The following is a 25,028-nucleotide window of genomic DNA, read 5'->3' as shown; positions in this document are numbered from 1 at the left end:
CTGCAGCAATTCAACAAGAGGCAGTCCAAGGGCCCCAGAGGAAGTAAAGGCCGGGGCTTCTAGAACAATGCCAGGGAGTAGGCACAACTGGAAACCTGGCACAGGGGCCAAGGCTTCTCTTGGGTACTACCCAATTCTCTCCTTCCATTCCCTTTTATTCTGTGCCTCCTAAAGAAACCTGTCTGGATATAAAAGGCAGGTACCCAAATTCAATGTTTTAAAAATGCCATCTCACTAGGAACATTTTTATGCCTTTTCTACTTAAATCTAAAAAGAGGTTACTAATACTAATAAAAATATAAGTACCTTCAGCTAATTCTTGATTTTACAAGCACATCTAAAAACACAGCATACTAAAAAAAATAAAAAAATAAAAAGACAGCATACTGCATGATATTTAACATAGTCACCCCCCCCCCCAAAAAAAAAAAACCCACAGAGTCACCCCACTCCCAAGAGCCTGTAGTTGTATTCCGGGGATCAAGATCACAAAAGCCAGTGTGGCGGGAAGCTACTCTGATGGCACCAGTCTGAAGAAATTCTAGGAAAATGAACACTTATCTCTGTAATACTCACAAGTGGGCAGAAGGAGATACTGCTGAAGAAGCAACACACTTCATTTTAACACAACAGCACAATGGTTTAGAGGTTTCTTCATGGCCATCTTGATCGGCTACATGCCACCATGTTCTTAGCCAGTCACAAATCCCTTCACCATTACGTCCCAGGCTGATGACAGCTCCAACATTGAAGAGTGTGTAAGTGTGTGTGTGTGTGTGTGTGTGTGTGTGTGTTTCTTTCAAGGTGAGCAGTGTTCAAAGGGGATGAAATAAAAACTACAGAAGGCAGTTCTGCTCATTTTATCAAAATCTATAGAGAACATCCCAACCTCAAAATGGAAAATGGGGTCTTATTGTCTCAGTATGCTATAGAGATCATGAATAGATATACGCTGATAAAATAATCTTTTGATAGTTCACTGAAATTTACTCTAACATATATTCCACTTGCTAGCAGAAAGTCTCTCACTAATTTAAATCTGAAAACCTAGAAAGATGCTCTGATTATTTCATAATAAAAACTAATTCCTTGAAATTCATTGCCCTGGGTTTCTAATGCCTTAGACTTTCAAAATACTTGTAGATCCATTACCATGTTAAAAAGCACTGATGCCACAAATAGCAATCTACATTTGGTTTTGGAAAAAGATTTCCGTGTACATATTTTGTCCAAATATTACTATTTGTTTCATGAAAGTCAGGACTAAGACTTTAGTAGAGTGTAAATTTTAAGCCAATGAATAAACAGTTGGCTTGAAAAAATATTAAATTGACATGCAAAGCATTTGTTGCTCTGCCAGATACTAAAAATAAAAGCAACTTCTGCCAACATGGAAAAACTTGAATTGTTTTACTTGGTTCTGAATTTGACTACTGGGTTTCACACTAAGTTAATTTTCCAAAATGAGGTCTGACATAACATTACCTTGTCTCCCCAAAACCTTATCTCATAAAAAAACACACCCAACTGGCATCTTACAAAATATCAACCTCATAATTGTTTTAGTGTCGCAGGACATAACGTTTCTAAAAAAGTGGTATCCTGTCCTAACAAATAGAAATTTGGACATTTTGGGGGCACCTGTGTGGCTTGATGGTTGAGCGTCTGTCTTAGGCTCAGGTCGTGATCCTGGAGTCCTGGGATGGAGTCCTGACTCAGGCTCCCCACAGAGAGCCTGTTTCTGCCTTTGCCTATGTCTCTGTTTCTCTCTCTGTGTCTCTCATGAATAAATAAAATCTTTAAAAAAAAAAAAAAAAGAAATTTGGACATTTTGAAAATTAACCTTCAAATGTAAGAATTAAATTCAAACTTGTCATAGAGTAAACAATAAATGAGGTTATTAAAATACCTGAAAAGAGAATATTTTAGACCAAAGGTATCAGGGAAATCAGTAGATTTTAAATACAAGGTTCTAGGCTGCTACTCAAAGTTCAGATAACATTTTATTCCCATCGTTGGCCTACCCCTCCTTTAGCTGTGTCTCTAAAAAAAAATAAGTGTGCTTAAAATATGGAGTTTGAGATTTATGATCAGTTGCAGAAACCTGTTTAACTACTGATTTACAGTTTTGGCCAAGGTATTTAACTCTGTCATCAGAACTAATTATAGCAAACCTGAGATTATATATTCAAACTCTCCTTTTGGTGAAAGAAATAGAATGTTCTGCTGAAAATGAGAAACATCCTGAGGGCTCCCAACAAGAACGCTACCAACCTTACTTCTCAGAACCAGCACAATAAAGCTCAAAATTACTGTTCCTTAGTAAGTTGTTTTAGCCTGAAGTACTGAAACAGTAAATCACAGTTACATTAATGCCACACCGATGGCCTGAAACGTATTAATCTCAGTTAACAATAACTGACATTATATTCCTTGTCTAATTCAGGCATTCAAGCAGTAGTAAATGCACACGCTGAAGCTTCAGGAACTGAAGTTATTACTGATCCAAAAAGAATCCGCATTTTGCTGTGAACAGATGGAGAAGACAAATGACTACACTTTTTGGGCAACATGGGTGCTCTAAGAATAATGTTCCCATTTTATTGCTTTACTGAGCAAAATGTCTACTTCAAATTAAAGCTGGTAAAATAAAACTGGTCCCGACGACATGCCAGCAGGGTTCATCATAGACAACCAGTCCTCTCCTCTCCTCCAATCCCTCCCTTCCCCCTCCCCGCCCACTATACCATATTTTAGGACTTTTCACAACCCAGGCTCCCCAAAAATGAAGACTTATGAGATGCAGCCCACTCATCAAATGAGGCCGCTGCTACATTCGGTTCTACTGTAATGCCTTCTACTGGGTTAAAATGCTCCTGTCTGCAGGAGAGCCCCAAGGACAGCAGCCTTACCACCAGCACTGGCCAGGCTGTAGAAGGGCTTCTATGGCTGGGGCTGGACTTTGGCTCATAGGCTCTTAAGTCAGCCTTTCAAGAGGCCACTCTGGCAAGGCCTCAGCATGAGCAGAGAGGGGAAACATGCCTGCAGGGGTCACTAAGTGCTCTAAGGAAGCGGATATAGGAAAAGAAAAATGAGACAGAGCTTGCAGGGAAATGCCCGCCCATGGGCCTAGTGCGTAAGAACATCTACACTATTCACCTGTGCCATAATAACATATTTAATGTCTCAGGCAGAAGCACTGAACTGCACAGTGGATATTTCCTCCATGATGGATTTTTTTTTTTAGGGAAAAGATTCCTATATTGTACATCTGTATTCCCCTATTAAGAGTCTGAAATGTAATGTTGTAGGTAAACTCGACAGGGGATATTAAATAATAAAATACAAGATTTTCCAGTATTTGGTCTGGACACTTTTTCAGGATGAATTCTATAAGAAGATACATAATCTCTTAAAATCTTGCTTTTTCTATATTAGCTCTTCTCACCTAAGTAGAAGCAAGATATGATTTTTGTCCTCTTAAATCATAACTAGTTATTTCCTTACTCCAGAACACAGGAAAAACATTAAATAGGCTACCACAAATTCGTAAAATTTTGTTACTATTTTAAATCTAAAAATAAAATAATAATAAAACAATAATCATAACTAATTTTCTAATGATCCTGAATTTATGTTATCAACACAGAGAAAGTTAATACCAGCCAGCAAGAAAACCTCTGACGAAGACTGAGGAAGGGAGGTGAACTGATGAAAGCAGGGATAAGCAGCTCTTTACCTTTACTAAGTACTTGGCAGGGAGCTGTCAAACACCCAGTCTTTTTTGCCAGTTTCTTATATGATTGCTCAAAGCTCCTTCTAGTTAGGACTATGAAACACATATCTAGTGAAAACTATTTCCCATGGCACCAATCTACCTCATCTTCATTAATTCATTCCATCTTTAAAGAAGCAATAGGGAGGAGTGCCTGGGTGGCTCAGTCAGTTAAGCATCAGACTCCTGATTTCCACTCAGGTCATGATCTCAGGGTCCTGGGATCAAGCTCCATATCACGCTCCGTGCTCAGCACCCAGAGTGCTTGGGATCTCTCTCCCTCTGCCCTTCTCCCAGCTCGTGCTCTCTCTCTCAAATAAAGAAAATCTTAAAAAAAAAAAAAAAAAAAAAAGTAATGGGAAAGAGGAGTAAAAACAAACTGTGTTCTTGGAAGGTTCTAAGTTGTATCTTCTGGAGTTGTAACTGTCTAGTACAATTATACCATCTTCTCTTCTAAGAACCATCTCATAATTTAAGAAATGACATGGCTGAGAGAGTTTTTTAGGAAGACATTTCCAGGCAGAGCTGAATTTAAATCATCATCCAAATACTACATTCTGACCTTTTTAAAATTTTAACATTTTATCTGAAGGTATACAAAATTTAGTCAATTGCTGTCATTATTTGACTGTGAAATATCAACTCTATTGCCTCCAATAAAGAATAATTACTTTTATAACATTAAGATAATTAAAGTCATTTGTAAAGACAGTATCAATTGAGACTTCATTGCACTACTAATCTATTATAAACAAATGCCAATCTTAAAACATAATTCCAGAGTGAGTGCAGTTCCACTGGGTACAGAGAAGAACGAACAAGGAACTCCCTGGCTATGCTACACCAAATGGATGAAAAGTAAAACTGATTTTATACTAGAGGGCTAAATAAATAAATAAATAATTTTCCCCCAGTACGTATGCTTAGATTTCTCATACAAATAACAGATCACTCCATCTTATTCACTTCAATAGAAGGAACTCTTTAGAAAAAGACTGACAAGATTTAATAACCAACTCCCAAATTTTATACTTATTTTTCCAGCTTCTATTAGTTTCCTGATATAGTTAACATTATCAGCAAATTGAGCAGTTGAAGACTCAGGTAAAAACCCAAGTCAAGACTCAAATGTCTTGAGGAATTCTGGCAAGTTACATATATCCCATGTTGCTCTTGGTTTCCCATCTCTTCTTTGCTTCAAACCTAAAATAAAGAACATAAAAAGCTCAATTTATTTCTAAATACTTTCCTAGACATGCTAACTAAGTGACACAGTAAAATAAACTTCAAACATTTTCACATACTCCATCGATGACAAAATAAGTATCAAAAAGGTTGAAGAGGGACACCTGGGTGGCTCAGCAGTTTAGCGCCTGCCTTTGGCCCAGGGCATCGCGGGATCGAGCCCCATATCAGGCTCTCTGCATGGAATCTGCTTTTCTCTGCCTATGTCTCTGTTTCTTTCTCTCTGCATCTCTCGTGAATAAATAAATAAAATCTTAAAAAAAAAAAAAAAAAGGATGAAGAAATGCCTCCATATTTATAATCTGATAAACACGCAGCAGAGATACAAAAAATAAAATCAGTAACAATCAGACACCAACTGGATTCATATGATGTATCCCAGGATTTCTGTAATTCCTATCAAGTTACTAGAATTATTAGTAAAAATCTTAAACAAACTTACCCCCATGCAAGTTTTTTCTTTTTTCGAGCAACCTGCGAATTTTCAGCATCCCTTTTGGCTTTTACAAAGTTGTGGCAGGCAACTGCCTTGGCAATTTTAACACCAAGCTAAGAGTTACAAAGGAGAAAAACAAACAGTGAAAAAGAAATATTCTAGCTCATACAAGAATTATAGTAATATAAATACTTGAGAACTTGTGGATAAGAAAGCCATATCTACAAATTAGGAATTCTTATGCTCAGGCCCCCTTGAAGAAGCAAAGTGAACAAAAGTACCGATGTGGCCCATATTTCCCTCTATACCCTGGCTGTCCCAGTCTCCTGGATGGAAATCCTTCCCAAACCGAGGGCCCTCGAGGGTCCACAAGGATATGATGCAGATCTTCGAGCTATTCCAGCATTTCAGTAGGCCAAACAGGAATTCAGCCCTGATAAGGCTGCGCACACTGACAGAGACATCAAGTTTCCTTGCTCTGGGCTAGAATTACAGCAAGTCAGTATGGTCACATCAGTTATCTCGTGCTGATCAGAGGCTCTGATTGACAGTCATAGATGTGATTAATAAAACATGGGAAAAGCTAATTACTGCTTCATAAACGCACTTTGTGTGATGGGCAATAGCTTTTAGTTCATGGATAGGACACAGATATAGGGGTGCTAAGAGGTGAGAAGGCTGGGTACAAGGACTACAGTACCTGTGCTGCCTCTGTGGGCCCCTCGTTCTTGCTCAGTTTGACACCCATCTGCCCCAGTCCTGTAAGATTCAATTCAAACAAGCCTTCTTCTTATCCCACTGCCCACTGAAGTCTTCTCTAAGTCAACCTAAACAGTTTTTGTTCTGTCCTCCAGCCCTTCAGTCTCTATGCCATAACTACAGTTACCATACCCCGCTCTGCATAGGTCTGGCTGCTCAGCAAACATCTCCAGGACAAGTGTGGTGATCTTCTAGTTTTAGTGGCTCTGATTTTAAAAATGTCTGCCCACATGGATAGCTCAAAAATATCTGTTAAGAACCCAAGTTCAGCAACAAAGGCTAAAAATCTCTTTCTGGTGTTTCTTTCCTTTTCTATCCCTGAACTCACCCTAATGCATGTTAGGGGACAACAGACGTGGAAGAGAAGAAAGAACCTGGAAGCCACTGTCAAGTCAATGTGTTAGAGCCCGAGTGTTTTAGGGATCTGCTGGCCAACAGCAAGGCATCGTGGGCAGGTTAAGAGCACATGCATGAGAAGCCAACTTAGGAAAGTGAGGTTTGATATGCTTGACATTTCTTTCAGCTTATTTTGGAGAACAGTTTCCTCTAGGATAAAACAAACCAGTAGGAATCAAGCACTGCTTGGGGTTCATGAACAACAGGACACACTGATTTCATTTTCCAGTTCAAATGAGAATAGACATCAAGAATGGAAGTAACTCGGGCAGCCCTGGTGGCCCAGTGGTTTAGCACCGCCTTTGGCCCGGGGTGTGATCCTGGAGACCCAGGATCAAGTTCCGCATCAGGCTCCTTGCACGGAGCCTGCTTCTTCTCCCTCTGCCTCTCTCTTTCTCTCTGTCATGAATAAATAAAATCTTTAAAAAAAAAAAAAAAAAAAGAATGGAAGTAGCTCAACAATCAAACCAGAGTGCTGAACTGGTCAACACCAATTGAAAAGCCACAGATGAAAGGATCAGTTGTGACTTAGGAGCCCACCTGAGAAAGCAGACTAACCTCAGAGTCTCAAAATTCAAACCAATACAACCAGCACCACTGCCACCTTCATTATCTTTTTTCATAGGACAATATTCACTCAACAAATATCATGAGGGCATAAAGGTATTGTCTGGCGAGGTATTGTTCTAGAAGCTAGAAGTACAGCACTGACCAAACTGAGTTTCACAGTGGGGGCTAGGCAAAAGGAGTTGCTAGTTACACTGGCTGTCTATCCATTTCAATACTGGCTTCCTTCCCTTGGTCATCCTTTTGTTTCCAGTTCTTCATCATAGAAAAGTTCAGATACAGCGACTAAGAAAAGGCTAAGAATCAAAGAGCTAGAGCATCACACCATCTAAGGAGAAAATGCAACTGCAAAGATGCTGTGGCTAATTTATTATTAAGATGGATTCCACTGAGGGATGCCTGGGTAGCTCAGTGGTTGAGCTTCTGCCTTTGGCTCAGGTTGTGATCCCAGGGTCCTGGGATCAAGTCCCACATTGGGCTCCCTGCAGGAAGTCTGCTTCTCTCTCTGTCTACATCTCTGCCTCTGTCTCTGTGTCTTTCATGAATAAATAAATAAAATCTTAAAAAAAATGGATTCCACTGAAAAATTATCCATTTGTCATAAACATCAAAATCAGGTTGGGCACCTGTCAGGTTAGGCTAGCCAAAACTGTACCTCTCATACAAATCCCCAAATCCCACTGGCTGAACTTTTATATTTTGTTTCACTTCTAGTCAGCTATGGGCTCTCCTCCATCTTGTGGCACCAGCATTTCAACGTCTGACTTTAAAGTTTGCTGCGGCAGAGGAAAAGAAGGTTGGAGGGTCTCACACGGGCTCTTAAATGCTTTCGTCCAGAGGTGACACATATTGTTTCTGCCCATAGTTCTCTGTCACAACTATTCACACAATTCTGCCTAAAGCAAGGTGGCTGGGATCATGGGGTGTTGTGGGCTCCCAGAGGAGCAATGAATACACCTAAGAAACTGTCTACTGTCATAAAACACAGCTTGCTACCTGAGTTAGGATGTATGCCATGTCTCTCCACATTCATGTAGAATATTTAGTATCCTCTCTGCCCCTCACCCCCCACAAGGTAAAATGTAGAACTCTGTGTTTTTCTGTTTAACTATATTCCTATGTATTATGTATCAAATGCAAATTTGATATATGATATAGTTTTGCCAAGTCTACCTCCCAACAAAAGTCCCATTTGGCTAGTTTATCTTATATTTAAATTGAGCCTATACTTGGAGGATAAAACAAAAATGGTCTAAACCATATCTGCCATGTACCATTAAGCATGTGAAAAAATTATTTTCTAAAACTGTTGTAAATCAAGATGTAGCTTATATTTTTAACTTATTGAAATTTCCCAACATGGGTTTTCTGGATTGGGGGATGAGTAAACCAAAGAGTATCTCAATGTGCTTGATTTAAATGTGGAGCTCATCAAAATGGTCACAGACCCTAAGAAAGTAAAAGCTTTTTGTTTTCTGGCAACATCAAGGCCAAGCTAGCACAGTCAGCATCACAGTAAGGATTCAGAGCATACATTCCATAAGACATAGTATAAATTTGTTAAAAATAATTCATTAAAACATGTAAAACACATATTTACACAAGAGGGCTCCACCATTTCTGTGGACTAAGTAAATATAACAAATGGCTGGGTATATAGGTAATACTTTCAAACAGACCTGTTCATGTAAAAGGTATATTTTCCAACTGTATTTTTCTTGGGTTAGGTTAAATGGAATGTTCTTCAACTGATAAACATTCAACAAGCCTGGTCTATGTATTTTATAGAAAGAATCTTTTGGCTTGTAATGATGATGAAAAGTCATATCAATTTTGTGTCCTTCACATGCTTAAAATGTGTTTCACTTATTCCTGTGGAGAAAGAAAAAAAGAACAGAAATATTTGGCAATATGAAAGGATAATAAGATCTTCTATGGAAGAGACAGTTGAGAAGAAACTCATTTTCCCAGGCAAAGATGACTAACCCGAGTTCCCAAAGATAAAAGAATATCGTGCTATGTTTCAGTATTATAAGTAATATAGGCCAACAAGAATCCCCCTTTTACTTCTGTAAAAAAGAAAAATGTATCTTCATGCCCAAAGTAAACATCACAAAAGCTTGGTCAACGGTTTTCATATTAAAAAAAAAAAATGTTTCAGGTCATCAGATAACTATAGCAACACAATGTGGAGAGAAAATTTTTAAAATGAATAAAAATATATACAGAATTTCTTGTATGTGTAGCCAAAGTATCAGCATTTTCCATATAGAACATCCAATATTTTGCTGCATTTTAATTAAGGTGTCTAAACATTATCACAAAGAACTGCAAATTGGTCAGAGCAAGCGGTAAGGAAAATTAAGCTCTAAAGGCTTTTTATCACCATATTTCAGGAACCAAGGGTGTAAAATGTTCTAATTTGGGATATATTAAAAGCCATAAAAGGTCTTTCAAAAAGATTAATGGTACTTTGCTTGGATTTAAGATAAGGGCTTTAGCTGGTTGGAAAAGCAGGGCCCTGGCTGGACCCTTGGGGCATTCATCTTTACAGCCACTTGGAAGATTTGTAAAAGCGTCTGCATAACCTCAAGCAAATGCACGGCGACATTTTTTTAATTCCTTTCAATTTTACAGGTTTAGCATGTGTAAATCATATTGGGCTGTAAAATAGATATAATGGCACATCTTGTAACATAGTAGAGATTTTTAAAAGACAAACTTTCAAAATAAAGTTGGTTTTTTTTCTTGCTAAACCTGTGCCAATTCTAAAGTTTGCTGATAATCATTTGAAGCATCTGATTCAAACAGCTTAATCTAGCATAACTGTAAACTTCTTATCCATTTCATAAAATATTTTACTCATCTCAAAATTACTAGCTTGTAACAGATTTATGAAGTTTTCTTCCCTTTTGAACACTTTCAAGGCACTTATTTAAAAATACCAATTATCATACTTTAACTTTTTATGGAATAATAGGTCTCTATGAAAAATATTTATGCCATTCTCTTTTGTTCTTTAATTAAATGAAAACAGATGTTTTCTGAAGTAAAGCGGAACCATTACTGGAGTACTTAAAGTGTTAAGGTCTTTAATTTTTATATCAGTTTGGTCGACAATTCCTGATTGTCTTTACTCAAGCTCAACATTAATGTCAAGCAAGTTACCTAGGAGACGAAAGAGATCAAAGAGACAAAAACCCCTCCAATGTCTGATTAATCAAGCCTGCAAACAGCTTATTTCTTTTAGCCTGCATGCAAGTATGAAAATGAGATTCTGGGAGCCGAACATTGTGCAGATTTGTTCATTCTTATCAGAACAAAGCCAGCGGCAGCTTATTTCATGGATCATTGGCACTGTCATCACTGCTACACAGAACGGGTGACAGCTCCTCATTTTGAGGCTTGAACAAAATTAGCAAAAAGTCGGCACAAATTAGCCTCTCATCTTTTTGGTAATATGACATTATTCATTTACTTTTTATCCAATTTTTAATTTTTTCCTTGTCAGCTATCCCTTTCTAGTGTCTCTTGCATAGCATCATAAAATGCCTTCGTAAAAACAAGCAAAGAAATAGCCAAAGTTGAAATAACATGGAAAGTTCAAAAAGCAAATAAGAAAAAGCTCTTCCAATGACTGATGATGCTTTGTGTTTTTTGTAACTTTCAAAACTCTGCACTAATATTAATAGCTCAGAATATCTCGCAGTTAAGGAGTTTTATGAAATTAGTTGTGTATTTCAATAAAGAATATGATGTGGCTAATCTGTTTTACTCGATCTAGAATGTAATGTGGTAATATGCTATAGTGAATTTGGGGTGTCTGCACCTGAGACTGGTACCCCTCCTTGGTCATACCTGAGATGCCAAAGTTATGAGGACTACAAACAAGCTATACTCCATCCAGTCATTTAAACTCTGAGCTTACATCGTCATTTTCTGTTATAGGAAATAGCCTAATTTCATTGTCATCTTAAAATGTGCACAAACGTTTACACATTTGTGTGCTATATATATCTATGTGCGTGCAAAATTGTAGAAACACCTATTATTTATTTTTGTACCTCAACTGCCTATCAGTTAAAGCCAAGTAGTTTTTACTTCAAAATATAACCCAACAAATCTCGTTTTAGAAACCTGTCATGATATATTTATATACCCATATCATATATATCATGTGTATATACACATATATATACTTACATATGATTTCACCCTGTAATTTATAAAAATAATATGTATTTGGTCCATGAGGTGTAAGAAGATATACTTTGATTCCTATACTCAACTTTGATTTCACAGTGAAATAGTTTATATAACACCTGTTTTAATGATGACTATTAAGGCTTCAAATTATATGTAGATTATAGTAATCCAGAGGAGGGCGAAAAGATGTTATACTGTTGAAATTACTCCTGGATATAGACATTTATATTCAAGCAACTTATCCCATTCATAAGGGAAAAAAAGCATTAAAAAATTAACCATAAGCTGTTAGATGCTTTACACAGTCCCCATAAGAAAGACAGTTTTTTTTTAAAGAACTGTAGTACTGTTTTCAGCAATTTCTTTATCTCTGTTCTTCTAAGTAAGAAAGCTTATTAACAAGCTTTGAACTTAAAATCACATTTACAATAATGTGCCATCAACAGTTTTATAAGCTAATTAGAAAAAGATTAATTAATGACTGGCTGCTAATAAAATGGCAATCATGAAGAAAGAAACCAAGGGTGCTAAGCTTCAACTACCACCAATTAAGAGCTAATTACAAACAAATTATATATGTGTTTTGCTGTGGGCTTTAATTTACTAAAATGGTTTTAATTAAAAGAGAAAACATGCTGATTAATTGAACTGCAGAAAAAATCTACAGTATAAACTGTGCTTTGTCTGTCTCTTTAATTAGACTTGTAACATCTGAAATCTTTTCTTAAGGTTTGTTAAAAGCACAGATAAACATAATTAAAAGAGAGTATAAGGAACACCATTCTAGGTGATCATCCAATCATACCACAAAGGTTAAAAGAAGACATCCTCAATGCAAGGAGATCTAAGTAGGCACACCTAAAAACCTGAGAAAGAAACCCATCATTCAGCCCCATTTTTAGTTTTCTCATATTAACATGGTCCAACTTCAAGGCTATACACAATTTTGTATGGGATCCACTCCACGTAAAGGAATTCACATAGCTAAACCTTCCCTTACCTGGATAGGCACAGCTTCTTTCCCACACACTCTGATCACTGTTCATCTACATGAAATTACTGAAATTACCTCTAACAACTCAGAAGAACAAGGCTTCAAAGAGTTAAAATCACCATTTAAAAGCCCCCCGGGACTACGCTCAGACTACACAATGATACACAGAAGAACATTTAAATTAAAAAACCACTGAGAAATGACCAAAGTTAATGAAAGTAAGTCAGTTCTAGATGATCCTTAGCAGATACACACAGCTCCCCACAGCAGAGAAGGCCCAACTTCCCCAGGTGGCTGAGCACACTGCTGCCAGCAGAAGGCTGCGCAGTGACGGCTTCTCTCTCTCCCCAGTGTCCTAGATTCCTTTCTGCTGCCAATCAGTGAAATATACCACAAAGAAAATGGTTCTAAACTCTCCTGTCTTAACTGGAAAGAGAAAAAACAACAACGACGACAATAACAACGAAACCACAAAGAAAAAATAAGGGACAGAAGGCAGAGCAGTAACATTTCAAGGAGAAACATAAAATATATTTTGTGGGCATTAGATGACTTTGTATGAAATAATGTATTCTTTACCTACACCTCCTGGTACTAGCAACAAAAATAATATCCTTTCTGTAAAAATGAAATGCTGAAATGGATATTTAAAGTCTCTCTCTCTCTAATATATATATATATATAATATTCCATGCATTTTACTTTGTTTACCCAATCTTCAGTGGCAAGAGATCACGATAATTAAGAAAACAGAAAGAATCTGCCATCCTTAGAGTCACACATTCCAATGATAAATTCTTACAATAGGTAATTGGAATATACATTCAGCTTCATATCTGAATGAACTGTTTTACCTTTGGAAACATAGTTGTTAAAATATTTCTACTGAAAAAAAAGCAAACACGAAAATGAAAAAATAATTTTGCTCTCTGGATTAAAGACCCAAAGAGCTCAGAATGACAAAATTTGCTTCATTGTAATATGTCTTTAAATTCAGTTTTCTTTTTTGGGGGGGGCGGGAAGACACGAAATGCAAACAGATTAGAGCTTTTGAAAATAGCACTAACAAAAAGTAACTTCAAACTTACCAAGTTTGACAGAATCTGTATTTCAAAAATTTAAACAAATATATCAAGTCTGAACCCTACACATGATAACATTCCAGGTACTTTGACAGGTACATCTGCCAAAATTGTATTATCTGGGGGGAAGAGGAGGGTGATTCAAACTCTTACCCCATTACGACAACACTGCATGTACATCAACATAAAACTAAAACTGAGAATGAAAAGAGCAAATTGTAGTCGGTGTCCTCTCAGAGAAACTAAAGCCTAACAACGAAGTGCACTGGAGAAATTCTGAATGCTAGAGAGAGTGCGGGAGTACTCGCGGCATCTTTGAGAAAGGACCCTGTCTTAAATATGCACATAGAATGCAGCAACTACCTCCTCCAACATATATATATGCCCCTCTTCAATGACGACGCCTTCAGACTTTTTAGAAAATCACTCTAGAACTAGAGCTTAGTCTACAAATTAATCATCTCTCCAAATTAGAGAGCATTTTATTTAACTAGGAAAGAACACCATCAATTCAACCATTAGTTTTTTAAAAAGGCCATTCTCACCTTTGTTATTTAAGTATTAACAAACTATATATTTCAACAATATTAACTTCACCCGTTTTGGAATCCAAAAATTTAAATCGTCTTACTTAATTCATAAAATTCAAATTTAACTCTCAGTTTAATTCATACTGCCAATGTCATGAATGCTCTTTCTAGGTTACACAAAATAATTATCATGTTACAACATGAAGTACTGCTGTTTACAAAGAATTAAGTTTAGCTGGTGCTGCCAAAGACAGCACAAAGTTCAAACAAAATGCACAGGCAGCCTCTCTTCATTTCTACTCTGACACTGTTCAGTTATAACTGAAATCAACTGGAGCAATGTATCGAGTTAATGTGACTAGATGTGACTCACTCCATGGCAAGAAACTCACTGCTGCCAAACCAAGAGGGTTTTATTTATCTACAGGAGGCTAATGTGAAGATGCCTAGAGAAAAATTCTTTCCAAAATGTGACATTAAGCCTACGTGCTGCCTACTTATTAATTAAATCTAGGCTTTAGCACTTAATTTTAAAACGCTTCTACTGATTTCTATGAATCGGTATAACCTGGATTGTAAAAAAAGATAATGTGTCAGAAAAGACCAGTACCAAAGGATGGAATTTTTAAGGATCACTATCAATGAACAGAATATACTTCCAATTTAGGTCTAAGGTTAACAAGCCACAAATATGCTCAAATACTTTGTGTATGGGAAAATGGTATTTTTTTAAAAACAACTTTTTAAAAAATTAGAACAGTTTCATCAATATGACACAAACCCAAATATATTTTTCCCCTGCATCTCTCCTCCAAGACTGTTAATGACAAAGAAGTATTTAATCAACAGGAGGGACAGTCCCAAGGCAACTACATTACTACACAGCAAAACCAAAGATGTTAGCACAATCAAGGTTTCAAACCTGTGAATTTGAGCCGTCCCCTAAAACCAGAAAATACATATCCTTGATGTGATCGTTAATTTAAGTGAATGTGATTCTGGAAAAATATGCATTTGTTATGCTACAATGATAGTGCATGAACAAACAGTATACTGTTGTTTTTGTTTCTGTTTTTTGAGAAACTGTTTTCATGGCCCATTCGCAGGCATGGTTCTACTTTTGGCTTCATTTTTTTCAATACTGATGCTGCCCTATTGGTTTCACAGGCTTATAAATGTTAAACATCAAAAATTAGTTTCACTTATTATGGTTGGAAAAGGCTTTAAGAACTCTGGGATCTGTGCCTCTGAGCAAAGGCTTTATCAGCAGGTCCCAGTCTCTGCTTCTTGAAAAAAGAAAACGGAACTGATTAAAAACCAATATACCTGACTTCCAAAAGGACACCTACCATGCACGTATACAGTTAATTCATAAAGGGTTTCTGCCCCAAACTCACAATCACTTACTTTTCAAAATCCCATCTCTCATATCTGTGGTAACTGGTACCAAGGGAATAAATATGAAAAATTAAATCTCAAACTGAACTATTTATTCAAGAATTCTACCTAGATTACTTTATTCTTCATGGATGTTTAATGACCATCAGTATCTTTCCAAAGTCTGTGTCTGAACTGCAAACACTGTCCAGATGTTTTGCCATTTATGCAAGGAAAAGAATAGAATTTTATTTTTTCTTTTAATCAGTATTCTTTAACCTCACACTAAATAAATTTAACTTGTTTTACTAGAAGCAGGCATTATATTTGTATGGAAGTAAAAAAGAAAAAAAAAACTTGAGAAAAATGCTTACTATCCTTACAAATGATGAAAATATCCTATATTTCTGAAGCAATCTCATTTATCATAAATGTAACAGGAAATAACAAGCTTAAAATGGAAAATACCTAGTCAGTGCTATGTGATTCACATTTCTACCAAAGCAGTGTAACAAAACAAAACGCAAAAAAAGAAACCTAATATCCTCAAAGATAACACACATCTCGGAGGCTGCTAAGGCATACAGTCCTGTACATTCTGACACGCAGCTTCAAATGGCAGAGGAAGGAAGGCTCACCAGTGATCCCTGACAAAGCAGGTAAGGTGGGAGTTAACATGCAACTGCTGGTGAGCACAGGGCCACGGTGACCCCATCTCCTCCCAGTGCATCATTTAAAAAAACTATATCCAATTTTTCAATTGTCCAGGTTTTACAGAGAGATTTAACAGATACATAAAAGATTATATATAACTCAATATCTCATTTAAGACAAATTTTAGGTCTGGTTTGCCAGGTAAAGATGAAAAATACAATTAAGTAACATTTTAAAAATCCAGTTTGGCAACCACCATGATTAATAACTGTCCTAAACAGGAAAAGAATTAGCAGTGGATGCTAAAACCAATGGGTAAAGTATAATGACAGACAGAATATTTACACAGTCTCAAATTATCACCCATCTTGCCACGAGATACTTATTAATTACATATGGGGAAAGAGTAATGTAATAATAATGTGGAGAAACCCAGGGACACTGCCTTACCAAAACTTCAAAGTAGTATCATCAATAAATGGGACAAGCAGATACCAAGTGCCTCCTAGTATCTTGCATTGAGACAGACACAGCATCATTTATGTGATATTCCTGCCAAAAGTGCATGAGGAAACAATATATAAACCAAAACTGAAGGATATCCTACAAAATAATTGGACTCCTCAAAAATGCTAATGTCCTAATAAATAAAGACAGACTGAGGAACTTTCCAGAATGAAGAAGAATAAAGAGACATAACAACAAAATGCAATGTCCTAGACCAGGAAGAAGAAACCATTTTTTCTGCTATAAAAGAAATCAGTGAGACATTTGGCAAATCTAAATGAAGTATATAAATCAGGATGAATGGTAAAGCAAATGTTAAATGTTAACAGCTTGGGTATCTAGGTGAAAGTGAACAGAAAATCTTTTCACAAGCTTTGCAACTTTCTGAAAGTCAAATTATTACAAAATTAAACTTTTTTTTAAACTCAAATACATTCAACTTTTAATATTTCAGCACTATTAACTTTACCTAGAAAAAACACAGAGCCTGCAATAAAGTAAATGCTTCTCTCTGAATTCCCCCTTAAGATGGGGGTGCTAATCAACAGAAAAAGACAAAAAGAAAAACAACCAGCCATGGTTGGGTCATGTGGAGCCCACATTCTAAAGCTGCAGACTAGGCCTTGCATTATTTTTTCTTCTGGTAATAAGCCAAGATCCGAAAAAAGTAACTGACCTGGGGCCGCTCGCTGAGTCACACTCACCTTGTTATTTGGTAGACATCACAAAATACCTAACTCTCAGGTCTTCCAAGAGGAAGACTGGACAAGCAATGACACGGGGACACCAGTTTGTTGAATCCTATGATCCCTGAGAGAGAGGTAATGACAAGTCTACAGTGTTTCTAAGAACAATCAGGAAGCCATACCCTAAGGCCTCACTGGATTTTATTATGTTTCTTTCCTTAGCTTTAGTATAACTATACAGGCATTTCAGAGATCAGCCACATGCTGATGGTACAGCATTTGCTGGAGAGCAAACAGTCATAAATACCCACAATTTTTAAAGAGATTCAAGAGACACCATCTCAAACATGTGGCACAACATGGACCAAAGTGGTGTATTTAAGGACCAGTTCTCCAAAAGGGTTGCTTCTGACCCAAATGAGGTGGATATTCAGAGAAAGCTGCCAAAGGCTTCCATACCTGCCTATTTAGATGTGACCAAGACTTAGTGATTGATTGGTGTTGCTGCCCTGCGAGCCTTTGAGTCTCTGAAAGCCCACTTATGCCTTCAGCCACTACCTCCATCATACATCCTACTGTGCCTACCCCTCATCATCCTTGCAGCCAGATCCACTTTTATCCATGGGACTCTCTTCCAGCCCTGAAGCATATCCCTCCCCACCCTTCTCTGACATTTCAAGGTCAACTCTCCAAAATTTGGAGAGGAGATATACTACTGATATAATCCACTATTTTGTATATACTTGCAGGCTACCCAAGAATCTTAACCACTACGTCTAACAACAATTCTACGGAAAAGTAAGTTCCAGATGCCAAAATAGTAACAACAAACATTAAGTGCTCTATTATGGGACAGAATCTTAGAGATGGTCTTTAACACAAAGCTGATTTGCAGAGATAAGTGCCAGGTACACACCAAGCTGAAGAAGCCACTATAATAACTGCCAACTGACACTTAAATCTTATCAAGGTTGTGGTACCATTCAACACACTATCAAATTCATCTTATTAAAATATAATAGGGGTGCTTGGGTGGTGCAGTCTATTGCAGTCGGTTAAGCATCCAACTTGGTTTCAGCTCAGGGCCATAAGATCAAGCCCTGCATTGGGCTCTGCACTTAGAGCAGAGTCTGCTTGAGATTCTCTTTCCCTCTCCATCTCCCTCTGCCTCTGCCCTTCCTCACCCTGTGCCTGTGTGTGCTCATGCTCTCTAAAATAAATCTTTAAAAGAAATGTAATACTTAAAAAAATAAAATAAAATAAAAAAAAATAAAAGAAATGTAATACTTGAATCTTTGTTTGAAAACAGAGTGATAAAATGCTATTGTATCTAATAAATGTTATAATCAATAAAATCAAAACATGACTACCAAAAAAGAGAGCAAATGTCAAAGCACAAGAAATAAAAGCTGGGAAGGGAAGAATGAATCTTATGAGAAAAAAAGTAAACAATTTTTTTAAAATGTCACTTTTTGAAAGGCCCCCTAACTGCCATTTATACTGCTGCTTGCTTGTGTCTCAAACTCAAGCTCCAAGCTTCATAATTTCCTATATAGTAGCCATTTAATAAATAAGCACACATATGTAGACATGTCACAAACATAAATATTAACTACGACAATTGATCTTAATGGTTTACGGGGAAAAAGAGAACTTCTGAATCCCAAAGCCTCACTTCTGGATTTGTTTATTTCCCTACATAAAAACATATACCTTACAAGATACTTATGGCCAGCATCCAAAAATGGGAAACAGACCAACAAACAGCAATAAATAGTGGATTTTTTGCCATTGGCAGCAGAAGAGTGAAATGGTGCTTCCAGAGAAGGATTTACTGAAATAGTTAAGTTCATCACTAGCCTCATTTGTTTAGAACAAATGCTCACCTGTAGGTGAGTTAAGAAAGAACAGGGTACATGGACAGCAACTTGCACAGACAACCAATGATGCTCTCCATGCAATTAAACCTCTGGGAGTCTAGTTTAAGAGTAAGGTGAAAAAGGTAGGGATACAGTAAAAGGAAAGCTATGGTAGAACTTTTTCCCTAAAAAAGACAAAAAAGAATCACAAAACCCATTAACAACACCACAACATATGCCCATTTGAGGTCTTTACTCAATGTGCAACTTTGCCTACTGACACCCAGCAGCAATTGGAGAAAAGGTGCAAGTCACAATCTTCTGGAAGCCTTGTGTACTTGAAAAAAGAATATTCAATGTCTCTACTGGTTTTATATTCTAGACTATAGGTTTTAAAAAGCTGAAAATTTTTTAGGACTGAAAGTTTAAAATATGCAGGAAAAAAGCATTTGGGGAGGTGAGGGCAAGGAAAACCTTGAGATATGACACTGGAACACACAGCTGCCCTCAGGGAGAGTTAAACAGAATTAAAGATGCAAATGGAAAAAGAAAGCTAGTCTTTTAATCATAACAGGCAAAAACCCCTCTGAACCAGGTGAAATCTAGGGTTGAATATCAATCATGAATTATTTCTACCATAAGTTTTAGACCAGAATAATTTAAAAACATTGAAGACAAAAATAGAACCCAGCCCTTCAAAATAAATGGCAGTATAAGACGAAAGAAAATGGACAGAAAGGAAAATCTAAGATTAAATATTTGAGGGGCGCCTGGGTGGCTCAGTCGGTTAAGCATCCGACTCTTGATCTCAGCTCAGGTCTTGATCTCAGGATGAGGTTCAAACCCCACACTGGGCTCCACAGTGGGCATGGAGCCTACTTAAAAAACAAACAAAAAAAGCTAAGATCAAGTATTTGCATACTAAACTTACTTGTGGTCACAAAAAGAATGTACATTCATTTTAGAAAATCTGGAAATACTACAGTTGACTCACCTCTCGAGTAGCTAGCTGGTTGCTGAGTTCCTCAGCCTTCTCGATGTTCCATTCTTCCACAGCCTGGTCTATGCTCTTTTCAAGGCCCGACTAGAAAGCAAAGAAACCTAAAACTTAAAGGCAGGAAAGAAAGGCAAACAATTGCTGGCAAAAACTATGTCACAGGGCTATACCGAGCATGTTACTTAGACCACTGAATTTTCATGGTGACCCCTGTGGTAGTTGGTACCATTCCTATTTACTGATGAGAAGGCCATGCAGAGATACCAAATGGCTTAATCAAGGTTAGGTAACTTCCTGAACTAAGAAAAAGGAGATGCCAATCCAGACTTCTGTGACTTCAAGGACTACACTTCCCCTTAATTACAATATAATGTTAATGATAACAATAGTTAAAATGATGGCAAGCTTATTATGTAGTGGATTCCAGCTTAGTATTATAACAAAGCTCATTTATCCTCCCAACAATTTCACAAAATACTACTATCCTGTTTTTGAACATGAGGAAACCGAGGCCTCAGACTCACTAACATGGCCAAGGTCCAGAGTCTGCAAGTGGTAAGGCTGTCACATGAATCTGGGTCTGCCCAGAGCCTGTACTCACACCACCCTCCCCTGCTCCTTCCTGTAGCTGAAGCCCTCCTTCAACAGCCCTCCAGCGTCTGACTATGGGTATTCAGGTAGATATTAAATATGGGAGGAATGTTACATAAGAGAATGATTTTATTTTCCTATGAAAATGTTTTTCTTTATTAGCTGAAGATGCTTCAGGAAATCATAATTAAAATTTTCATAAGGCTACCAAACAGATGAGGTAGGATTCATCATACATTTATGGAAAGATGCTTGGACTTATATAACTGAATTTAGCTTGTGGAAATAGTTTTAAAATGTTTAAATGGTCTAATATATATTGCTTCTCACAAGAAAATTTTGCCCTAACAATGGCTTAGCCAGTTTGTCCTCCACATTTTCAGTTCCCAATTTCTCCCTCACCTAGTAAAAGGGACCCCGGGAATGCCTCTGCCTGTCAGTGTACTGCTTAATTATACCCATCAACTAAGAGAAATTTTGTTCCTGTATAGCCTCTGTTGAAACAAGACTTAAAAATGTCTATACACATGGGTACCTGGGTGGCTCAGTGGGTTAAGTGTCTGCCTTTGGCTCAGGTCATGATCTTGGGGTCCTGGGATTGAGTCCCAAGACAGGCTCTCTGCTCAGTGGGGAGCCTGCTTCTCCCTCTGCCCCTCCTCCGTTTTTTTTTTCTCTATCCCCCGCACAATGGAATACTAGTCAGCCATCAAAAAGAATGAAATCTTGCCATTTGCAATGTTGTGGATGGAGTCAGAGTGCATTATGCTAAGCGAAATAAGTTGGAGAAAGAAGAATACCATATGATTTGACTCCTACGTGGAATTTAAGAAACAAAACACGTAAGAGGCACCTGGATGGCTCAGTCAGTTGAGGGTCTGACTTTTGATTTCGGCTCAGGTCATATCTTGGGGTCTTGGGGTTGTAAAACCGAACCCTATGTCAGGCTCCATGCTGGGTGCAAAGTCTACTTGGGATTCTCTCTCTCCTTCTCCCTGTCCCCTTTCCCCCCACATCACACACACACATGCTCTTTCTCTAAAGTAAATAAATCTTAAAAGAAACAAAACACGAATATATAAGGAGGGGGAATAAAAGAGAAGGAAACAAACCATAAACTCTTAATGATAGAGAAAAACTGAGGGTTCAGGGAGGCTGATGGGTGGGGGAGGGGCAAAATGGGTGATGGATCTGAAGGAGGGCACATGTTAATGATGAGCACTGGATGTTATATGTAAGTGATGAATCACCAAATTCTACTCCTGAAACCAATATTACCCTGTATGCTAACTAACTAGAATTTAAATAAAAATTTGAAAACAAAAAAAGTGGCCATACATAATCTGCCTAAAAACACGGAACACAGACAGGCAAGGTTATCACTAGTGTCCCTGTTGAATGAAGATCATCCCTTCTCACAATCTCTCACCCCATCTAAGGATTTGATAGGATGACATGCTTATCATCCTTGCTCCCAACTATAGCCTGAGACCATCATTCAATAGGCCTTAGTCTCTGATCCCAGGCCATGTGGCTCTCTGTCCTTTTCCCATTCTGGTCCTATGATTACCGATCAGTCTCCAGAAATTCTTTTCTGTATTTCTGAAGAACTCTTCTCCTCGTGATCCAACAAACACTCTGGACTCACTTTTCCAACATCCTTCATCCTCAGGGACCTCTAATGCCCATCCCAGGATCCATACTCAAGGTCTGTGACACACCAAGTGTGGTGTGTGCACCTGCTCAGGTCTGTGAATATTGCCAGTCCACGACCTGAGCGTGTGCCAGAATGCAAATCAACTACATGACTATACAGCTTGGACTTTTGGTTTTAGGGGAGAAGGGGGAGGGGAGGAAGAAAAGACTTTCTCAAACAAGGAAGTAGTACACTGAGTTATATTCAGACACAAGCTCTGTATGTCTTAGAAGACCAATACTTTGAAAAGGCTCACTCTGGGCCATGCAACAGACATCACCTGAAAGCTCCAGTTCCAAAGCTTTACAGTCTGGAATTCTTTCTGAACTCAATATTCTGTCCTTTCACTAGTCTCAAGTCTTCATAGCCAGTGAACCTGCCTTGTCTTCATTTGAAACCCTACCCTGGCACCACCATATTTATTCTCCCGGTCCTTCAGGCCCTTCTTGGATTCTCCTGCCCTCTCTCTCTCTGGCCTGCCATCCATGATTAACCTTTTCAAACTCTAAGCCAGGAGTTCTCAAAGTATATGTCTGGACCAGCAGCATCAGCACTACCTGGGAACTTGTTAGAAATCTAAATACTCTGAATCAGAAACTGGGATCAGGACCCAGGAATTCATTGATACTTATCAGGCCAAAGTTTAAGAACCAATGACCTGGGATGCCTGCATGGCTCAGTGGTTGAGTGTTTCCTTTCAGCTCAGGTGATGATCTCAGGGTCCTGGGATCAAGTTCTGGAGCAGGCTCCCCACAGGTTCCCTCTGCCTCTGTCTCTGCCCCTTCCTCTCTCTCTCTCTCTCTCTCATGCATAAAAAAAAGAAAAAAAAAAGAATCAATGACCTAAGCAATATGTACAATTTCCTCCCACATTTACCTTGTTTCGGCTCTTTCCAACCACCTATTTCTACTACTTGAACATCTAGGTGTCCCAGCTGTGTCAGAGAAAACCAAGTAACTCAATTCACTGGCTTGTAGTAAAAGACGATCTTCAAATTCAACTGAGTGGGCTCTAACTTCTACCCTTGAAAGTTCCCACATTCCTCTAAGAAGTTGTTACTTTTCTACTTTTTCAAATGCCCTCAACCCTACCTCCATCCTTTTCAGATTATAACTCTACCTTCTAATTCATGAGAGGCTGAGGCAGAGTCGGAGGGGAAGAGAAGAACCAAAGAAGGGACATTCTATGTCCCTTCTACAACCTTCCTCTCATCCAACCTCACAAGGTGTTATCTTCACTCACCCTGTCCCTCTGTCCCTACTGCCTCCAAGAAAGAATCATCTCTTTCCAAAACTAACCATACTACCTGTGCTCATCCTAATCCTATCTGCTTACATGTCACCCAGAAGCCTGCTCTTTAAATTTTCTCCTCTTGGGGTGTCTAGGTGGCTCAGTTGGTTTAGCATCTAACTCGGGATTTCAGTTCAGGTTGTGATCTCACAGTCATAAGATGGACCCCCAAGTCGCACTCCAAACTCAGTGAGGAGTCTGATGAATATTCTCTCTCCCTCTTCTCTGTACTCTCTCTCACTTTCTCTCAAATAAATAAGTAAATCTTTAAAAATAAATAAATAAAAATAATTTTCTCCTCCCCCTCTCTTTTTCATTCTTCTCACCCTACAAACATGTCTGTCTTTCCCATTCTGGACCAGGGACTGGATGAGATGACACAGCTTGCTTCTTAGGTTGGTACTTCATTTCTCTCTTGTAGGTCAGTGTACTGAGAGGCCTGTGTCATCCCCCACTGCATTCTCTATTCCTTTTGTCTTCACCCTTCTCTGAAACTCAACAATCACAAATAACACCATTTGTCCTCCTCCTACCTGATCATCTATTATGTCAACTACATCCTCATTCTTAAAACTACCTCCCCAAATATAGAACTTAAATCTCCTTGGAGGTCCTTGATCTCCTTTTCTTGAATTATAACTCTAATGATGACAGTCCTCAAGGCTCTGTGATTAGACCCCTTTTCTTCTGACTTTTCCCTCTTCTCCAGTAATGTACTCAGTCCTAGGACTTCAATTACTTCTTATAAGCTGTTTCATATATCTTTAAAAATTCAAAACATCTGATCTCTCAGCTATACCAAGATCTATATCTCCAGCCACTTGCTAGTTATCTTTATATTGAAGCCTTGGAAAGGCAGGGTCTCCAACTTTTTGTTATGCCTACAAACAAGCTCATCCCTTGCTGCCCTGCTTCCCCTTCAGAGCTGCCCACCCACTCAGTCACCCTGGACGGGAATCCTCAGTGGTCTTCAATGCCTCCAATCCTGTGCTCTTATTTTTAACTTTTTGGTAGGGTATCTCATGTCTCTTTTCTGGGCTTCTTAGAGGCCTCATCAACTCCTGTTTGGAAGTTGACAACCTCCTCCAAACTAGTCTTCTACCTTTTTAAAGTAGAGACACCATGTCATTAGACACCTTGAATTGCAACTGAAATCCCTCTACAATAGGTTCCCACAATGCTTTCTCAGCCCCATCTTGGGCAATACTGTGCTTCCAATCTCTGGTCACATTTACCAATCTCTTAATGTCCTCGGTGCCTCTGATATATTTCTACCAGAAAAATCTTAGCCCCCCTTGTATGTCCCATGTCAATGTTACCTTCTCTACCTCTACAGGTTCACTCACCAATACATCCACTGACCCGGCTTCACTCTGCCCTGTGC

At 38.1% G+C, this 25,028-nt stretch overlaps 1 protein-coding gene across 4 annotated transcripts in view; it reads right to left on the bottom strand.

Moving 5' to 3' along the window:
- Positions 1-4,779: 4,779 nt before the first annotated feature.
- The window catches only part of FAM204A (family with sequence similarity 204 member A), a 35,075-nt gene continuing 14,826 nt past the window's right edge, over positions 4,780-25,028 (bottom strand). For 3 of the 4 annotated variants that reach the window (XM_072805149.1, XM_072805147.1, XM_072805148.1), the window contains 3 exons: positions 20,068-20,157; positions 5,463-5,569; positions 4,780-4,978 (listed from right to left, as the gene is read on the bottom strand). In XM_072805149.1, coding sequence (XP_072661250.1) covers positions 4,927-4,978; positions 5,463-5,569; positions 20,068-20,157 — 249 coding nt within the window. In that variant the 3' untranslated portion in view covers positions 4,780-4,926. Of the gene's footprint in view, positions 4,979-5,462; positions 5,570-8,857; positions 9,051-20,067; positions 20,158-25,028 lie in introns of all 4 variants that reach the window. The other variant, XR_012020493.1, reaches the window with a different exon arrangement.

The sequence above is a fragment of the Canis lupus genome, chromosome 29, assembly GCF_048164855.1.
Source record: "Canis lupus baileyi chromosome 29, mCanLup2.hap1, whole genome shotgun sequence".
Lineage (NCBI taxonomy): Eukaryota > Metazoa > Chordata > Mammalia > Carnivora > Canidae > Canis > Canis lupus.
The sequence above is the reverse complement of the archived record's forward strand: the minus strand, read 5'-3'. Positions and strand labels throughout refer to the sequence as shown.